The sequence below is a fragment of the Psilocybe cubensis genome, chromosome 11 (genome assembly GCF_017499595.1).
Source record: "Psilocybe cubensis strain MGC-MH-2018 chromosome 11, whole genome shotgun sequence".
Lineage (NCBI taxonomy): Eukaryota > Fungi > Basidiomycota > Agaricomycetes > Agaricales > Agrocybaceae > Psilocybe > Psilocybe cubensis.
The window spans coordinates 1347924-1367823 of NC_063009.1; the positions used below are offsets into that span (position 1 = coordinate 1347924).

General features: G+C 50.3%; 4 protein-coding genes across 4 annotated transcripts; all 4 read right to left on the reverse strand.

Annotated features, from left to right (window-relative positions):
- Window positions 1–313: 313 nt before the first annotated feature.
- Window positions 314–4288, reverse strand: JR316_0011553 (putative NRPS-like protein biosynthetic cluster; the record flags this gene model as incomplete). Its single annotated transcript, XM_047897202.1, has 14 exons — window positions 314–529; window positions 616–885; window positions 951–1100; window positions 1160–1438; window positions 1496–2024; window positions 2083–2244; window positions 2300–2461; window positions 2521–2646; window positions 2701–2790; window positions 2838–2944; window positions 2998–3216; window positions 3266–3555; window positions 3607–3946; window positions 3998–4288. 14 exons carry the CDS (start codon window positions 4286–4288, stop codon window positions 314–316), a joined length of 3231 nt encoding a protein of 1076 aa, XP_047743611.1.
- A 949-nt stretch (window positions 4289–5237) lies between these two features.
- JR316_0011554 (putative NRPS-like protein biosynthetic cluster) lies at window positions 5238–9449 on the reverse strand (the record flags this gene model as incomplete). Its single annotated transcript, XM_047897203.1, has 13 exons — window positions 5238–5438; window positions 5514–5774; window positions 5841–5990; window positions 6059–6337; window positions 6415–6994; window positions 7058–7231; window positions 7290–7451; window positions 7513–7638; window positions 7704–7793; window positions 7910–8016; window positions 8164–8684; window positions 8745–9099; window positions 9156–9449. 13 exons carry the CDS (start codon window positions 9447–9449, stop codon window positions 5238–5240), a joined length of 3300 nt encoding a protein of 1099 aa, XP_047743612.1.
- Window positions 9450–11576: 2127 nt separating this feature from the next.
- JR316_0011555 (Pentafunctional AROM polypeptide) lies at window positions 11577–16781 on the reverse strand (the record flags this gene model as incomplete). The annotated part of the gene is made up of 6 exons (XM_047897204.1): window positions 11577–13871; window positions 13924–14144; window positions 14212–15151; window positions 15206–15988; window positions 16087–16294; window positions 16384–16781. The coding sequence occupies 6 exons, from the start codon at window positions 16779–16781 to the stop codon at window positions 11577–11579; spliced, it is 4845 nt and encodes a 1614-aa protein (XP_047743613.1).
- Window positions 16782–17337: 556 nt separating this feature from the next.
- Window positions 17338–18897, reverse strand: JR316_0011556 (ribose-5-phosphate isomerase rki1; the record flags this gene model as incomplete). Its single annotated transcript, XM_047897205.1, has 10 exons — window positions 17338–17412; window positions 17472–17558; window positions 17653–17732; window positions 17888–18002; window positions 18077–18128; window positions 18176–18256; window positions 18320–18416; window positions 18561–18641; window positions 18705–18723; window positions 18823–18897. 10 exons carry the CDS (start codon window positions 18895–18897, stop codon window positions 17338–17340), a joined length of 762 nt encoding a protein of 253 aa, XP_047743614.1.
- Between the last annotated feature and the right edge of the window lie 1003 nt (window positions 18898–19900).

A 19900-nucleotide genomic window follows, 5' to 3' on the forward strand; every position in this document is an offset into this window, starting at 1 on the left:
TGTCTCTCTAAGTAGCTTCCTTTGGATACCCGTCTCTTCGATACTCAAGGCATAGCAATATAGGTGCTTGACCTTTCACCCGCTCCTTATCATTTTTTCATCTACTCTACTCTTTTTCTCACTATCTCTTACACATCGTTCAATTATGTACCGCCTTATGAAATATGAACTGGAGCTTGTACACTGTGATTCCCCGTTGCAGGGACAGGTTTGTTATAGCAGAAAACGAATAAAACCTCGACTTCTGTATCATTGTGCAAAAAAAAAAAAAAAAAAAAAAAAGACCAATGGGGTGGGAAAGGTGGTGTCGAGCTCAGAAAAGTTGAGTGTCCTTCCAGTACTTGATCCAGAGCGATGCATCCGCCTGCTCAAGAGGCGATAACGCCCCCACCGTCTCGCTAATGGACGCTATCTTCGCAGTAGAGAACGTCGCCAAACCACCACTCTCGACCGTGTCGTCACCCTGTTTGCGCAGTATCTCGTCCATCTTCGCATTTAATCGGAAGAAATCGAGGAGTTTAATGGCAGGCTAAGTGGTACCACATCAAACGGTCAAACAAACACATCGTTAGTGCCCACAATAAAATAATGGATGCTAGCGTGGTGCTAACTTACAATATCTTTTAGAACCTGATCTGATCCAGAGTTACCCGCCGCCGCCACCTTCTCCAAAAGAGCGAACCACTCCTGGAAAGTTACAATTGGAAGTGGTGCCTTGACGGCCCCCTCTTGAACCAGAGCTTCGTTTATGAATGAGAAAACGGTGTCCCACGAGATCGGACGGGGGTGCACGATGTTCAGAGCTGGCTCCGCAGTTGCCAACGATGACCAGGCCACATCGAGGATAGCTTGCGACACAGCATGCATAGGAAGCCAAGAAACAACCTGCAGTAAATTGAAACTTAAATGAGCATCCGGAAAGCACATTTTAGAGAACGAGGTCAACGCACGCCAATTGCTGAAGGAAGTGCGCCTAATGCTATGCTTGATTTTAAAAGGATTGGCACCCAGTCCGTTGTCGCCCATGCGCCGTTCGGTGCGCCTCCTGTGATCTGTCCAATCCTGAACGATGTTGCTTGCAAACCACTTTGAGCCAAAACCTAATAAATTCACTGCGTTAATGTCCAGGAAGGATGCAGAAGGGGAAAAAATAATTCACCCTTTCAGCCACATATTTACTCTCGCCGTAGCCATTACCCACAGCATACCGGGAGTCCGTGACAACCTCTTCAGGATACGGTCCATGAGTCTTGTCCCATGAATATGCGGATGAGACAGAAGATGTAAAGAGGAATTTGACCGAAGACCCGAACCGACTTGCGCGAGCAAGATCAATGAGGTTGCGTGTCCCTTGCACATTGGGTTCAAATGATGGCAACGACTGATTGAAATCCAGTTTCCATGCATTGTGGATGATGATCGTGACAGAGCTGAGAAGCTAGAAGCGCCTTCGATTACTAGAACCACTGGAAAATCCACAAAGTTCAAAGCATACCTGATCGTAAACCTCACTCGCTAGTCCAAGGCCCTTCTGTGATGCATCCCCTTCTAGTAACACAAGTCGCGGTGACTCAAGAAGTGTTATATCGAGCCCTTTGTCAACAAACCGCTCGACATGTCTCTCCTTCAATGTTTTCGTGTTCATCCCGGATGCCCGATTGAGCGCATACACCCGAGTGGCCCTCGAATTTCGCAACAGTGCTTCCAGAATCTGTGCCCCAAGGTTTCCAGTAGATCCAGTGAGCAAGACAACCACTTCATCCACATTCCCTGCACCCAACTGTTGAACTGGCGCAGAAAGGCCTGTCGAAAATTTGTTGATCATAGCATCAATGGCATCAACCCTGTTGGAGCTAAGGACAAAACCGTCCGGGTCTGCAATGATGCCAACTAGGAACTTGGCCAGCTTTTCGACGGATGGATTGTTGTAAATCGTCGATTGCGAGACGAGTTGGGATGCTTTCAGAGTTTCGTCGTTCTTCATTGCACTGACGATGCGCCTACGAAGGATTGTGGCTCCTAGGCTGCATACGCGAACTATCGGTAAGTAGCTTAATTGATAGAATACATTACATGGCATACCTGTCCACACCCTGATAGAAGAAATCATCCACAACAGAGATTGACTGTCCAGATCTAACTTCCTCCACTTGGTTCTTCAGCCACGCGATGGTACTTTCGATATCCCATGATGACGGTGGCACAACGCGTCCTCCATCCACCGTCGCATTTACTTGATCGTAGCTAAGGTATTCAGTCAGCAAGACATCCAGAAAGGCAAATCGCTACGAAATCGCACATGGCATCGATTTCAGGGGCGTATATACTGACAGCCGCTTTCCTCATGACAGTGCCCTTTCCCGCTCTCGGAAGAGGCTTCTGGGGAGACGTTATCAAGATCAACTCTTTGAATATTCTACTGAATGCCGGGGCGACTTTGTTTGCCTCTTCCACAATTGGCCTGGAAGCAGGTAGCGTCAACCGAAGAATTACTGTCACCAGCGACAATGGCAGACCTACCAAAGCATGTTGCGCATTTTGATAAGCTCGTCCTCGTTGCTAGGGTCAATCGCAAACGCAGGCTTCAACTCAATGAGCACACCAGCCTGCTCTCGCTCTCGTCCAAACATGACCGTGCCCATGATGCTGAGTATACGCTCGTGATTAAAATGTCTGTATTATTTTAACGGAATGACGTACTATGGGCTGCTCATGAGAACGTTTTCTATGGGAGCTGGGACAGTCTTTTCTCCAGATGTATGTACGATCACATCGTCTTTGCGCCCGACACTGCAAGCTGTCAGCTGTCATGATACACTTAAGAGGGGGCAACTCACATTTTCCATAGGTGGGATTTGGTCGGGTGTGGAACCCACAAATCTGAACTTGCGTACCCTCGAGTATCAGGAAGGTTCTCCACCGCAACGTGATGAGTGTCACAGGTCTAGGGAAGATACATTTAGAAAGCAGCCATCTATAACTGTCGGATAAACGCACCAATAGCTGAAGCTCATAAGTGCCATCTCCTTGAGGATCCCAGCGTATTTTAACGGAATCGGCAAACTCCATATAATCCCATTCCTTGCTGTCCTCTTCGCGGCGGTAAAACATGGTCGGTGCACCAATTTCCGTGGTACCGTATACCGCAGAAAGGTATACACCGGACTCGGTCAAAAAGTTTCCTAGGCTGGATGGCAACCCTCCCCCAGAGTAAATCTATTTCCAACTGAGCGAAAACGATAAAAATAAACCCAAGCATGCTTACAACGAAGTCCAGATTACCCAAAACATGCAGTGCTTCCTTGTCTTTCGCCCACACTTGGAGAAGCGCAGGTACTATAATGAGACCTCTCGCTCCTGTACGTTTGATGTGATCCATCAGGTTATCAGGGCTGGGGATCATTGGCTGCCCAGTAGGTGTAGTGACAATTGGCGGGTACAGGCAGATAGGCTGCACTGCAAAATAGCCGATCATGACCTGAACCATAATGCCCATCGTATGGAACGACGGCAAAGCCATAGCAGCCATCTGACTCTTGCAATCTGTGATAGATGCTAAAGAAGACATGTCAGAATGTGATCTTTAGAGAATGGTGGACTACTCACGCAACTTTGACCACTCCATTAGAATTCTAGTGGTTTGGGCTATCGTTTTCGGCATGCCCGTGCTTCCAGACGAGTGAATGTACATCGCAACCTCATCCATGTGTGCCCGAGGGCCCTGTGAATATGGTTCAAATGGGTCGTCCAGCTTTTCATGGCCAAGTCTGGGGAAGATGTCAAAGAGCGGAGGAGCCTCTTCAATTACCAGAGATGGAAGCTCTGCTTTGATTTCGTCGAGTAGAGGGCGAAGTGTCTCTTGGGTAGTGATAAGTCTGTGGCAGGATGTTTCATTCAGCAACTTGACAATGGCAGCAGGGGTGTTACGAGGAGACATTGGGTAGGGCTGATAGACGTCATCAACTCATACTCGCGATATTGTGAATCCTGAACTAACCACTAGCCCTGCCCTCATGATGCCCACAACTATAGCCAAGTAAAGCAAAGAATCGGACAGGGCGACGACAGCAACTACTTGAGGATCGGGACCACCCTTTCGTGGCCTGAGGTGATGCGCAACCCGGTCGGCAGCACGTCCGAATTCCAAGTACGATATGTTGGTGACATCTGGGTTCCCATCTTCGGAGAAAACGTAGACAGGTCTGTATGTGTTGTGCTTGCTGTGAAAGTCGATGGCCTCGACTAGGGTCATAGACTCGTTGGCAGGAGGATGGATTCCTGGTTTCATGGTTTGCACGTCGAAGGTTATAGAGATAGTCGTTGACTTAGTCTGGTATATATATATATATAGGATATAATTCAATACATTAATAACAGATTGGTGAATTGAGCTAGATGATTCCTGGCCAATATTTATCTTTAGCATGTATTACTAGACAGAATGCGTTCTGAATCAAACTTACTATGTGCACCCATTTCCCTACTAGTTGGTATGGTTGCGGGTATGGTTGCAGGTACGTCCTGGGCAGGAAGAAAAAAGTTGATAATGCATTTGGTGTAATGTGCACACAAAAGATATTTGTTGTAAGAAAAAGGCGTAGAAGATTTGAAGACGAGTTAACATGAACGTAGCGACTGACGAGTTCCGGGGTCCTCTGACCCCACAGACCTTCGCCCACATATTTATACTAACTGGGGATAGTACAAATATATCGCCTCGGCTCGGCCTCAGTAAACCATCCCAGTCACCAACTTGCGAACCTTGAATCACCGACCAAGCTGGAATAGTATCTGCGGGTATTGCATAGCCGATGGCTACACGATAATCACGGAGGAAGAAGGAGCCTTGAATGTTTTTAGATACAACTGAGCGCTTGAGCTCTTGATCCTTGAGCCAGTCGTGCGCGGTCTTGGGCGGCAATGACAAAGTAAGGAGCTTCGTGATCGCTCAAAAATACATTAAGTCTCCGGTCATGGCCCTTTTCTACCTAAAATCCCACTCAGAGACATGACTTTTGGTCGTAACAATAAATATTACTGTGGCAGGATAACCACCACATCATATTAGTATTAGTATACATTACCCTATTCTACAAAAAATCGAAATCCCGAGTCCCAGAATAAGTTAAAATGCGATGATGATGACTGTGGTATGTATGTAAGATGCATGGTATAACCCAAAGAAGGAGGGGAAAATGTGGAAGAATGCGTGAAAAATCCAGACAATAACAAACACCTCAAAAAAAGCCAGAGTTCTTCCAATACTTAACCCACATAAGCGCATCCTGGTTGTCTAACGGCTGGAGTTTATCCACCGTATAACTAATACTGGCCATCTTCTCCGTCGTAAATGTCGCAAGCCCACCCATCTCTCTGCCAGTACATTGAGAATCAGCAGCTGCACGCGAGCGGAAGAAATCAAGCAGCTTGATTGCAGGCTACAGAACAAAGCGCATATATTTAGTATTCCGATGAAACCGACCAGCAAGAATAAGATTGGAAACAATGCTTACAATATCTCTTAATGTCTTCTGCTCTGTACACCCTGCCGCCTTCTCCACAAGGCCAACCCACTCCTCAAAGCTTACAGCACGCAGTGGGGAAGGCAAAACACCCTCATTAACCAGCGCGTCGTTGATAGATGACATCACCGCGTTCCATTGTACGGGGCGCGGGTGTACGAGGTTAAGCGCCGTCTGCTGGACACTCTCATCCGCCCAAACAACATCCAGAATGGCCTGCGAAACGGCATTTAGGGGGATCCAGGACGTCACCTTGAATAAAGACCGAAAAATAAACACCCATACATAGCGGTATTAGGGCAAAAAGGGGGGACTTACTCCTACAGCAGTGGGAAGTGCGCTGAGCCGTACACTAGACTTGACCAGTATCGGTACCCAGTCGCTCGTTGCCCATGCCCCGTTTGGCGCGCCGCCTGTGATCTGTCCGATCCTCAACGAGGTCGCATTCAGTCCACTCTGCGCGAGTATCTAATTGATACAACGCAGGAAGATCAGAATCCATCCAAAATAATAACAAAACGATCGAAAAAACTCACCCTCTCAGCGACATATTTACTCTCCCCATACCCATTCCCCACTGCATACCGCGAATCCAGGACAATCTCTTCTGGATATGCGCCTAGACTCTGATCCCAGGATGCCGCACTCGAAATCGACGACGTGAACACAAATTTGAGTGCAGCAGCATGCGCACTTGACCGCGCCAAATCAACTAGGTGCCGCGTCGCTCGTACATTCGGTTCAAACGAGGACAGAGACTGGTTGAAGTCGAGCTTCCACGCGTTGTGGATTATCGTCGTTACCGAGCTGCGTAGCTACAACAAAGCGAAAAGAAATAGACAAAAAAAGCAATTAGCCTTCATTCTTTTCGAAACCAGGAAAAAAAAATTACCTCGTCATACACTTCCTGAGTGACCCCTAAATTTCTCTGAGCCGCGTCACATTCCAACGGCACAAGCTTCGACGAGCTCAACAGCGTCACATCCAGCGACTTATCCTCAAACCTTTCCGCCTGTCTCTGGCTCAGCGACACAGACGCAGGCCTATCAAGGGTATACACCCTCTGCACCCTCCCATCTCGCAACAGCGACTCCAAAATCTGTGCGCCGAGGTTCCCCGTGCTCCCCGTTAGCAGCACGACCATGTTCCCTTTATCGACAACGGCAGACCCCGAACTCGATTCAGCCTTGTGTGTAGCAGTCTCCCCCAAGCCAACAGTATACTTCCCAACCATCGCGTCCACAGCGTCAGCCCGACTTGCTACGGCCACGAATCGCTCTGGGTCTTGCACCACACCCGCCACAAACGCCGCGAGCTTCTCGATGCTAGGATGCGCATATATCGTTGTCTGCGTAATAAGCTGTGCAGCTTTAAGAGTCTTTGCCTCGGAATCATGATCAGAATGGGAGCCAGAGCCTGACGCCATCGACATGGCGCCGACGATGCGACGACGCAGGATAGTCGCACTCAGACTATTGAGTGGATTAATCGTCAATACACGTCAAAGAAAGGATATGGGAGATGAGGCACCGTACCTGTCCATCCCCTGCGCAAAGAAGTCGTCTGACACCGAGAACGGTGTATCGTCCGAATCTGAAGACTGTATATCCTCGATTTGATCCTTCAGCCATTCAATCACACCGTCCACATCCCAAGACACGGGCAACACGGCGCTATCGCTCTCCGCTGCATCATCTACCTCCGCATATCTAAAGAATTTGAACAGAACATGAGCGCCAAGGCCTCATATTGGGCGACTAGACTCACATATCATCAACTTCCTGCGCATACACCTCCAGCGCGGCCTTGCGCATCACCGTGCCTTTACCCGCGCGTGGAAGTGGCTTATTTGGCGACGCGATCAAAATCATCTCTTTGAAAATTCGACTGAACGCTGGCGCGACCTTGTTCGCTTCTTCCACTATAGGCCTGTACCCAGCAATGTCAGAAATCAAAATCCATTGATTTGGATGTTTATAGCATGACGTACCAGAGCGCATTGCGCGCAGCGACAAGATCATCCTCATTTGTCGGATCAATAGCATATGCTGGCTTCAGCTCGATAAGCACACCGGCCTGGTTCCGTTCGCGACCAAACATGACGGTTCCCATAATCCTACGCGCGAAAAAAAAATAGCATCAGCAATTTTGGTAAAAATTACAGACACGAAAAGGACGCACAAAGGACTGCTCATCAAAATATCTTCCATCGGCGCTGGCACCGTCTTCTCGCCAGAGGTATGCACAATGACGTCGTCTTTGCGCCCAACACTATTTTTCAATCAAGTAAGGCATAAGGCAACGACTGTCAGTAACACAATCCAAATTACCGGTGTGCGTGCCTTGCACAGCACTGGTTTGACGTGAATAAATGATCGACGACGTACATTTTCCACAAATAGGGTTTTGTTGGATGCGGCACCCATAAGTCCGAAGTGGCATATCCCCGTACGTTAGACAGGTTTTCGACAGACACTTGATGCTTTGCCGAGGACTGATCACGATGGATGATGCAAATCGACACACAACGACAAAACCGATAACAACAAACCCAAGAAAGGAATGATAATGATAATGATCAAAATCAGGTCAGTTCAGCCTTCAATTTTTTGTAGTGAAACGATGAAACGATTGTACTGACCAAAAGCTGCAGCTCAAATGTCCCGTCACCCTGCGGCTCCCAGCGCACGTTCCCCGCCTCCCCGCTGAACTCGACGTACGCCCACTCCGCCTCATCTCCCTCCCTTCTGAAAAATCTGCTAGGCGCGCCGAACTCCGTCGCTCCATATACAGGGGTAATATACACCCCCGCATCAACCATCGCATCGCCCAGGCGCGAGGGCATCGAGCCTCCTGAAAAGCCGACATACTCGAGGCCCGCGAGGATGCTCACAGCGGCTTTATCCTGACCCCAGATCTGCAGCAGGGCAGGGATGATCATGAGCCCGTTACACCCGCTCCGTGTGAGATGCTCGAGGATGTTGCCAGGTGTAGGCGCCATTGGCAGCTGAGATGGTGTGCGTGCGATTGGCGGGTACAACCCAACGGGCTGCATCGCGTACAGGCTGCAGAGAAGTTGCACGATAATACCTAATGTGTGGAAGGGTGGGAGGGCCATGCCGCCCATTTTGAGGCCAGGGCGTCTGTTGTCCATCACGGGCGCTACAAAAGTGGCGGATCAGTTGAAGATAAGATTGCTAAGAATACAAAAAAAAAATTTACGCAAGCTGGCCCAGTGAACCATTGTCCTGAAAGTTTGTGGGATCGTCTTTGGCCAGCCCGTGCTCCCGGATGAATGAAGATACATCAACACTGCGTCTAGCGGAGGGCGGACCTGCGCCTTCGGGTAAGGCAAAAATGGATCCTCGAGCGTCTCGCGGCCCAGGAGCGGGAAAATCTGGGCGAGCGGCGGTGCCTCCTCGATGTCGAGCGTATAGCTCGTCGAAGCGAGTTCCGCTCTGATGTCATCGATGAGCGGCCGCAGGGTCTCGCGCGTAGCAATGAGCCGATGGCACGAAGTGTCTTTCATGAGTTTGACGATCGCTGCGCCGGTATTGCGAGGCGACATCGGGTAGGGCTGGCCATCACTCCGGTTAGCAGCAGATTATCTCGAAAATCTCTCGCAAAGCTTACAATTAATCCAGCGCGGAGGATGCCCATGGTGATCGCTTGATACAGTAGCGTGTCCGAGAGTGCGACAACCGCCACGACCTCGCTGTCGGCTCCGCGGCGCGCAGGTCGGATGTGGTGGGCAACGCGGTCTGCAGCACGTCCGAACTCGAGGAACGATATTTGGGTTGGATCGGAGTCTGCATTCTCTCCGGCAAAGACATACGCAGGCGCGTAGGTGTTGTGCTGGACGTGGAAGTCAAGCGTCTCTGGAAGCGTCACTGAGCCATCGACGGGGGGGAAGACGCGCGACTCCATTGCGTTTTGTCGCAGGAGTTTGGTGAGTTAAGCGAGCGGCCACCCAGGTCGGACTCCAGTATTATATACTCCAGATGCAGTGTGCCTTTAATTCTGGAGTGCATCTACTGATACACACATCTGCACAGGACCAGAGCATATGGGGAAAGATGAGAAGAAGGATGTGTATATTTGGGGGTGTCTGTGGCGGCTTGAGCTGCTTCCGTTTCAAGTCCGTCTGTAGATCTGCACTGAGGGTTCGAGGATGAGCAACCAAGCGTAGGAAAAACTGGAATAATGCCGCCGGAACTGATATTTGCGTTGTGTTGATACGGATAAAACGCCAACTATTCGTTTAGCAGCTGCGATCATCATGTCCAGGTATGTTTTTTTCCGAGTTGTTCTTGGAGTGCCAGACTCACAGATTAATTCTACGGAAGCGAGATGGAATTGGGAAATGGGAAAGGATATGGATCACGTCCAAGTATAGGACAGCATAAAGGCGCAAAAATAGAACGATGGCCGGGCCCGGACCCGCGGTCAGTGGTACTCCAATGGCAGAGAGGCGTGCTACATGACGGTGCCTATCCTTATACTCGTCTCTCTCCCTCCCAAGACAACTTGTTCCAATCATTCCACAACTAGCTTCCCCATGACCAAATATATCCAACTCAATACCAAACCTCCAGCTTCTCCGCGTGTGGCAACCGTTGAACGTTGAATAATCAGAAGTTATCTCACCAGCCTATCTTTTTTGTTTCCAATTCAATTCTTACTAGTAGTTTAAACGTCGAGCGTCTAGGCCTGTTATCAAAGTGCCTCGAGGTCCGTCATCACCATCCATTAATGCATCATCTTTACTCGAAATACAGCCTCGTGATTGCGTTCTTGAACAAGTTGGACAGAGAGGAACAAAGCCTATGAATACCTGCCCCCTCCTCACTGCCCTGAGTCATTGGCAAACACCCGACAGTACATGCGCCCCCTTCCGACCAAATCTACATATACGAGACCCAACCAACCAACCAACCAACTATCACAACACGGGCTATTAATTGATTGGTGTTGGTGAATGATTCAGATTTATGATGCGATGGCATGTTTAATTAAAAACCCGCTCAGCGTCTCCCGCTGAGATGTTCAAGCTTGTTCCTTTTGTTGGGGGTGTGCGTGTGTGCGCGTTCCAGCCTGACATAACAGCCCACCCCCCAACTGTAATCTGTAATCTGTAGTCACAAACACACATTGCACAGGCTTGCCTGCGAGTTTAACCTCGGTCCAGACCCGCCTTCAACTTCAAGAATCAAGACATCATTATTAGTATTTGACAATCTCTTCCGCGATTTGAAAGAATGGAAAGGAAGGGATCGAGTAAAAACCTCGAATTAATAAAGCCAGGAAGGAAATTCTTTGCCCACGCGCCTTGAAAAAGATTGGACAATCCGTGATTCCCTAGCCACAAAGGGCTGCACAGGATGCTCGCGAATTAACCTGGGTCTGGACTCCAAGACCTTAAGGCCTTAGACCTTAGACCTCAGGCCTTAAGTTCCATCCGACTTCAAAGAACGCACAAAAGGATGCAAATTTACTGAATACTGCAAAAAAAGAAAAAACCTTCGACGACGGCGGACTCTGGGGACTCTGAGCTCGGACGCCGAAGCTAAAGAGCAAATCCCATGGTCCGTTCAAAACTTCACCTCACCTAGACTCGCGAGCTGACACACAAAGTACTCATTAAATGCTCAGAGGAAGCAGGCTCAGAGTAACACCAACAAACTCAGGTCCGGACTCGAAAAAAATCCCTCCCTCAACCAAGTACATACTATGATGTAATAGCATAAGAAAAGCACGTTGCATCCAGCAAGAGTATTTCATCCCACTGGCCCAGTGCAAACCATAAAACGAAAACGTCTGAATTTACAAATCAATAATCGCTGACATTTTTTTTCTTTCTACAGGACAAAACTCGTCGTAGTATGTACACTAAACCAAATTTAGAAGAACCGAATACTTTTTGTGCAAGTTGTCGCTTTGAATTTTCATTTTCTTTACCGGTGCTCGTCCCGCTCCTCCGGTCGATTTTGCCATCCCAGCGTCCCTTCCTAGCGAAGAAGACACTCCCCAGACAGGCCTTTCCAAGCTAAGGCATCATGCAGCAGCATTATACCCAGCCCATACCTTCTCTGCCACCACCGTCCTTGGACACTCCCGTCCAGTCCACAACCTAAACTGCTCATACCCCTGTTCCAAAAGCACCTCCAATCCCGGAACAACCGCCCACTGTCCACCACCACCCCCTGCAGCCCCTTTAGCCAACTGCAACAAAGGTGTCTCCGCTGGCCTGTACGCCATATCAACGACAACAGCAGGACCAGCCTTGTACTCGAACAAATTCGCCTCCAAGAGCAGTCCCCCCTGAGCAGCAGCATCCGTGGTGGTAGCAGAGGCAGGCACAGTCGACACAATCACATTCGGCGCGCCATACTCCTGCACCCATTCACCCAGCCTCTTCAACACTTTAACTTTACCCTCCGCCTCGCCATCTCCAAACACTGCCGCCAGCTCCTCCGCCTTGCCGCTCGTCCTGTTGTACAAATACACCACCTCCGCACCAAGCGCCAACAGCGCATAAATCGCCGCGCGCGCCGTACCACCAGCACCAATCACCAACGCGGCCTTCACATTGCTTGACTCCAACTTGGCGCGCACACACCGCTGGATCCCAATCCAATCTGTGTTGTCTCCAACCAGCACCACGCTCTCCTCTTTACCCTCCTTACCCTGCACGCGTTGTGGGATGACCGTGTTCACAGCGCCAATTCGCTGCGCGGCAGGTGTCAGCCTGTCTAGCAGCCCCATCACCTCAAGCTTGAACGGGATTGTCACCGACGCGCCTCCAAACCCAGGCGCCGTCATAGCCAGCTTGATCTCTTCGCCCACCTCCTCCGTCTGCATCAGTTCATACCGATGCGGCAACCCCAGTACCTCAAATCCCGTGTTATGCAGCGTAGGCGACATACTCTGCTTAATCGGGTTTCCAAACAGGTAAAACTGGCGCGAGGGTAAGAGTCCGAGAAGATGCAGCGCATGCTGGATCTGGCGGAAAGAGAGCTGGCCCGGCGCGGCCTTGTTTGGTAGAAGAGGGTGGGACACGGGACTGAACGTCGCGTTCAGTACGCGCGACATCTGCCCCTCCACGCCCATGTTGATTGCGATGATCGGCTTCGCGCCTGGCTGGCTCTTCACCGAGGAAACAAACTCGTACAGCGCAAAGTTATCTTTGATCGACGTGGCCTTGCCCACGAGCTTGACGATATCACCAAGCTGGCTCGCAAGTTGGTATTTCTCCTTCACCAGTGGACCGTCCCACTTGAGCGCGCCGCTCCAGTCGTGCCACGATGCGATGATTTGCGAATTGCCTTTACGTGCCGCGAGCTCCTTGAGTTGCTTCTCAGGAAGCGTGATCTCCGCATCGATATACTCAACACCCATCTGCAGCGCTAGGCGAAGAAGCGCAATAGACTCCTTCTGCGCCGCATCTGGGAACGCGCCTCCCTGCGACTTGGTGCGCACGGTAAAGACAATGGGCAAAGACGAAACGCGGCGGAGAGCAGCGACCTGTTCTTGGACATACGACAAAGAGGGGATGGAATCGCCAAGGTTCTCATAGTCTTTGGCAGATTTCAACAAATCAACCCTCAGCTCCAGCGCATCAACACCCTGCGTCAACTCCTCAATGTGAGGATACGCCTGCTTGATATCGGGATAAGTGAGCGACAAAAAGTAGGAGCGGTCATGAGGGTTGAGGTTGGCCGCAAGGTTTGGCTGCTGTCCCGAAATATGCTTGAAGAAGCGCGACACCTCGTTGAAAGTGCCCTGAACCCCCGCCGAGTCGTCCGTGTCGATGTGGTTGTAGAAGATATAATTGCAGCACTCATCGAACCACGGCTCGCGGCGGCGGAAGACGTTGCTGATCGGCTCGTCATACGCAGGACGCGCAGACTCAGCATTGAGGTAGGTAATGATATCCTCAATAGGCCGGACAACATGGACAACAGGGCCCTTGGATGCAGCGTATTGCTTCAGCTGCTCGCGCGCCTCTGGTGTCTCCACGATGCCGCCTCCAAGGCTGATAATGTATCCCGTCGACTTCTCCTTGAGAAGCTGCTGCAACGTCGCATTTTCAGCCTCGCGGAACGCCTCCCACCCCTTTTGATGGACAAATTCACGGACACCCATTTGATGCTTTTCCTCAAAGAAAGCGTCAGCGTCGACGCAGGGCCATCCCAGCGCGGTCGCAGCAAGATTTCCAATGTAAGTCTTTCCCGTTCCTCGCATGCCGATGAGGACGACAGATGCGGCAGCGTCATGGGCGCTGGTGCCGCTAGCCGAGCCTTCAAAAGCTGTGTGGTCCAGTTGAACGCCTTCAACTTTGATTCCAATCTATACAATCTGATAAATACCCGGACATATAAAAGTAATTAATCAATCATACCTTGTTTTCGAGGTCGTCCCACCAGTTGGGCCACGTTTTCTCAACGCATCGCTTCTCCTCGATAATCGTTTCCGCAATGACAGTGCTAAGAACGCTAAAGGCCATAGCAACACGATGGTCATCATAGCAGTGCACGCTGACGCCACTCTTGAGCTCAGAGATTGGTTTCCCAATGATCTCGAGTCCATCATCGAGCTCGATGGTCTCAACTCCGAATTTAGCTATGAAACAAACAAAAAATCAAAGTCAACAGCGTTCCAAATCATAAAGTGCAAAGAATAAACGTACCAAGTTCATCCATCATCGCCCTAATCCTATTACACTCCTTCACGCGCTGATTGGCAATTCCCAAAATCCTCGTCTTGCCCGAAGCAACAGCGGCAAGCACAGTGGCCGTCAAAAACGCATCCGTCATCTCCGTCATATCCACCTCCTCAATCGCCTTCAAATGTCCAATCGGCGGTCCTTGCACAGTAGTCTCCGTCTCCGTCTGCACAACTTTGCATCCCATCACCTCCAAAATCTCCTTTGCAAACTTGGCATCGCCCTGCAATGACGCTGATCCGATATTCTGGATCGTGCACGACGTGCCTGTGATAGCTGCAATCGCCAGCGGATACGTCGCGCTACTCGCGTCGGACTCGATGTTGTACTCCGCGGGATTGACGTATGTCCCCGTCGGGATGTCATACACGTCAAGCAGCCGGCCTGTTGCTCCATCTTTCCGGCGCACGACGTGAATGCCAAACGTTGCCATCATCGCGATGGTCATGTCGATGTACGGCTGGGAGATAACCTGTCCGCCCGTGAGCTCGAGTGTGACTGGGTTTGATGCGTATGGAGCGCAGAGGAGAATGGAAGACACGTATTGACTCGAGACGCTGGCTGCGAGCTGGATCGTTCCACCTTTCAAACCTTGAGGGGCAATCGCTAGGGGTAAGCATCCTGCCGATTCAAGGAAATCAATGTTGCTGCCATTTGCGCGCAGCGCAGTCACCAAAGGGCCGATAGGGCGTTGCTTCATTCTGGCATTACCAGTAATGATTGTAGTCTCGGCAGCCACTCCAGGTGTCTTTTGAACGAGGGTGCACACGGTGGTCAAGAAACGAGCGGCCGTTCCAGCGTTCCCCAAGTAGAGCTCTTTGCCTCTAGGAGGTACAGTGAGGGAACCTTGGCCACCTTCAACAACTAGAGTCTCTCCTCCATCTTCCCATGAAAATTTGGCCCCCTAAATCATAATAAATAAAACAATTTACCAAAAAATATGCATATATCCACAAACCTTGAGCTCGTTCAAAGCAGCCATCATAACTTGCGTATCATCAGAATGCAACAAGTTCCTCAACCTGCATGTTCCCTTCCCAAGTGCCGCAAGGACCAGCACACGATTCGAAATACTCTTCGATCCCGGGGTCGCCATCTTGACCGGGTGGTTCATCGGCACACTAGGAATAACCCGCGCCGCCTCCGCCAGTGTCTTCGCAATCACCGCATCGCGCACCACCGTCGCCTTCTGCTCATACGTCGCGCCGATCCGCGACAGAATGACAACCTTCTTCTCCGGCCCGCTGTTCTTCTTGTCGATGCGCATAATATCCAGTAGGCGGTCGACCGTCAACTGCTTCGCAGCCGGTAGACTCGCGATGCGCGGGTCCGCGAGAGTCACAGGGAGGTTGTACGCCTTCAAACAGCGCGTGAGACGCCCGACGCCGACCTGGCTCAGGACGCCCATCTGCCGCGACACCTCCGCCTCAAGTATCATGCCAACACTCACGCACTCGCCGTGCAGGATCGTGGGCGTGAGGACCGCCTCGATCGCGTGCCCGATGGTGTGCCCAAAGTTGACGAGGTTGCGCAGGCCCGTCTCGCGTTCGTCGATTGTGACGATGTGCGCTTTGACGGAGATGGAGCTGACAATGACCGACAAAAGCAGCTCCTGCGCCGCTGAGCGTGTGCTCTGCGCGCGGCCTGCGTGGTTCGCCGACGGCGTCTGGATCGCAGCGAAGATTTCGGCAGAGCGCGATTCGAGCGAGATGAATTCATCTTCGTTCCAGATAGCGGCGGTCTAATACAATTCATATACGTAACCGTTTCGGAGGTTAGCATGGTACTCGGAGAGTGCACAACTGGAACACGCCCAAAGGCGATGGAATATATGCGCACCTTGACAACTTCAGCCATACCATTTGAGAACTCGCGCGGGGGGAGCGTCTCCAAGAAGGCAGCATCAATGAAAATGTATTCAGGCTGCCAAAACGCTCCGATGAGGTTCTTTCCATGCGGCGTGTCAATCGCCGTCTTCCCGCCAACACTAGAATCCACCATCGCGAGCAACGTAGTCGGAATCTGCACAAATCGGACGCCTCTCATACTAATCACAGCATCATACATCAAACCGAGTCAGAACACCGCAATTCTAGGGGGAAGAAGGGAGCAAGGGGGTGTGGGGCAGAGACGTACAAAGTCGCAGCGACAAAGCCCACAAGATCGCCAATGACGCCCCCGCCCAGCGCCAAAATGACGCTATCCCGCGTACACCTGTTGGCGAGGAGGAAGTCCTCGATGTGCGCCTTGCCCTCGCGGCTCTTGGACGTCTCCCCAGGCGAGATGACGAGGCTCAGGAACCGCGCGCTCGACGCCGAGCCGCCGTTGGCAGTACCGGCGAGCGCGGCGTTGAACTCGCGCTCGAACTCCTCGAGGTGGAAGTTGGCCACGTTCGTGTCGGTGATGAGGACATAGGTCGACGAGGGCAGCGTCGCGATGACCGTGTGGGCGATGTACGGGATCAGGTGGAATCCGCAGTGGATGGACTCTTTCCCGAGGATAGACACTTTCAGAACGTCTGTGGTCGCCGCCATGGTGTATATAAAGGGTGGAGGGTGGACCGTCGACGTGGACGAGTGACAAAAAGAAGTAAAGTTTAAGAATAAAGAAAGTCGGAAATTGGGTTTGGGGAAAGATGTTAGTTCTGTATGTATATATTTCGGACGGAGTGTGCGATTAGATTTTATTTATTAGTCCGAACCGATCATCTTGTCTTTTCCGCTTATAGCAGTCGTTAGTCCTTTGATTCCGAACGGCCGAAACCGAAAGTCGTCGCCTTGCTCTCGAGTGACAACAATCCAAAACCCCAAAGAACAAAATATGTAAAGAAAGTTGGTTTCGCAAGCTCCGATTCTACACTAGCAGATGTACCACAGAAGCACCGAGTAACCAAGTATCTGTAACCTTTCCCAAACCAATCAAGGTCAAATACTTCAAGCACATTTTATGAAAGTAAAAAAGCAAAACAAGACAAAAAAGATAGATATCAGAACCAAAAATTCGGTATACATAAAAAAAGAAAAGAAAAGAAAGGAAAGAAAAAACCAAAATAACTCTTGTCACTCCTCAATCGATAGGCCCAAGTCGTTTTTAATTTCCGGGGGCTTCTTCAGCTAATATCTGGTTCACCTGGCCGTCTTTCCACCGGACGGTGACCGAGCCGTCCTGTGCTTCCAGTCAGCCGGACCACTTCAATGCGAAAAATAAGAAAAGAAACAACTCACGGCGTTCCCAAAGTACGCAGCCTTCGCCATCTTGCAGAACAGCCCTACCTCCACCACACCCGTAAGCATCTTGATCTGTGCCATAATCTGTGAAGCATGACAAAAGGAAGAGGAGGTGGGAACGAAAGATACAAGAATCGTTAGCTACTAAACCCTTCAAACCTGAAATCTCGGCGCTTACAGTATACGGGTCAATCATCATATCGCGCTCAAACGGCGCGTCAATGACAAAGTTTCCATTATCCGAGACAACCGGGCCAGCTAAAAGTCCAATTACGTCGCATTAGCTCTTTTCATCAACGACAAGGAAGTAGGGATGTGGAATAGGGAAAGAAGAAAGGAGACGAGGGCGGTGGGTGGGGAACGGCGATACGAAAACAGCATAGAGGATGAATCGGAAAAGGTTAACGACATACCCTTCTTAACAGCCATCCTCAGCGTCGCCTTGGGCGATCCCAAAATATGATGCAAATTCTGCAACACCTTTGCATACGCGAACGGCACAACCTCGATCGGCACACCTTGCGTGAACTACAAAGATCCAACCAAGGAGCAACTTAGCTTTCTCATCCTAGAAGAAAGCCCCAAGAGTAAGCAACACGCACATTCGTCCCAAGATACTCCACATTCTTTCGATGGTCCGCAACAAGGATGAATCTATAATCATTTAAAAAAGAAAGCAAAAAGGAAGAAAAGAAACGCACGTCGTAGCAGCCTCCGCCAACACCTTTTCTCTCAAATGACACGCTCCTCCTCCTTTAACACAGTTCAACTGATGGTCGACTCTTCACAGTCACAACAACGGTTGGATTAATATCAACCCAAAGAAAGAAAAGAAAAACACGCACTCGTCCGCCCCATCAAGTGTAACATCGATCGTAGGGTACTGATCCACATCTCCAAGTCCTAATCCAGCATCGACGATGAGCTGTTTTGACTGAAATCCTGTTTGACAGGTCCGGGTTGAGGTTGAGGTTTAGGAAAGGTTGGCGGTACAGTCCAAACGCAATTAAAATCCAAAATGGAAGAGCAAGGAAGCAAGCAATTTAGATTAGATTAGATCATAAATTCGAAAAATCAGACACGTACCAGTCGGAATGAACACCCTCCCCTTATTCACAGCCGGGCCCTGCTGCACGATTCTCTCGACTACGTATGGTACCGTCGAACCTGCCGAGAATAAAAGTCTGTCAAGAGATGACATGCAGATACAAGACCATTTACAGTACATACCTGATCCAATTCCAATGACCTACACACCACATAAAGGGAATGAAACGATCATGAGCAGACCAATAACAATAAAGCAAGATCGACAGTAAAACCCAAAGAAAAACGAAAGCCCACACACCCGATGTTCCGGCAACACATGGTTATCCACCGCAGTATACGCTGCGAGACGTTTCGCCTGCTCGATCGCGTCCATGAGTCTCTTTGGTGGTACTATGTGCGCATATCGTTTAGGTTTAGAAGTTTATCCATCTAGTCGTTCAGATGTTGGGCGTACCAGGTGTAGGACGAGTAACAATGCTCTCCGGCAAACCTAATCCAACAACAGGTCTAATCTGCGGTATCACAGGCGTCGTCCTGGAGCGGTAACACACAGTAATACGTGTAGGCGGGAAGCAAGAGATGTGTCGGGGGTTTCACCGTCGCAACAGGTGAGGTGCCGGGTGGGAGGACAATACGTATGGACAACAACCACAAAAAGGTTTAGGTTTCGGTTTCGGCGCCATCGGGTATAATATACGGGGCGCAGACGAGAGTTTTCCGTTCCCGTATGCGTCCGTGTGTCCGTGTATTCGTATCCCGTATACCGTATACCGTGTGTCCATGTACCGTGTACCGTATCCGTGTGTCCGTGTGTCCGTTGTGTCCGTACCGTGTCCCCAGAACAAGTGAATATGTCAAGCGTATGTGAAATGAAGATAGGTTAGGTTAGATGTTTGTGAGATGACATAGGGGCTTGGCTTGATAGTCATGATCAATGGTCGATGAACAACGAAGAGGAAGAGATGGCAGAAGAAAACACAACACCAGAAAGAAGCACGTACGGGACATCCGAATGAACCTGCGAAGGCAGCGGCATCGTATCACTCTTAAACTTAAACTCAAGCTTGAACCTCCTCTGAGTCAGAACCAAGCCAGACGACTGTCGAAAATCCAACCGCGGTGCAAATCTCACAACAGAGCGAACGTGAACTGAAACTGGGTGCTGGTGAACTCGTTGTAGAAGGAGCGACGAGAATGGTGGATGCGCCACTGCGCAGAGCAGCATATATATAAAGTGTGTAATGAAGCGGATTCAGGCCAGAGCTAACTGCAACGCCCGGAGACCGGGATGGGAGCCGTCTGGGGCTGGGGGCTCAAGCGCACGGCTAGTCGCACCCTTTCTCCTAAGCAATGCCTCTCAGTTCCCCTTGACGCAC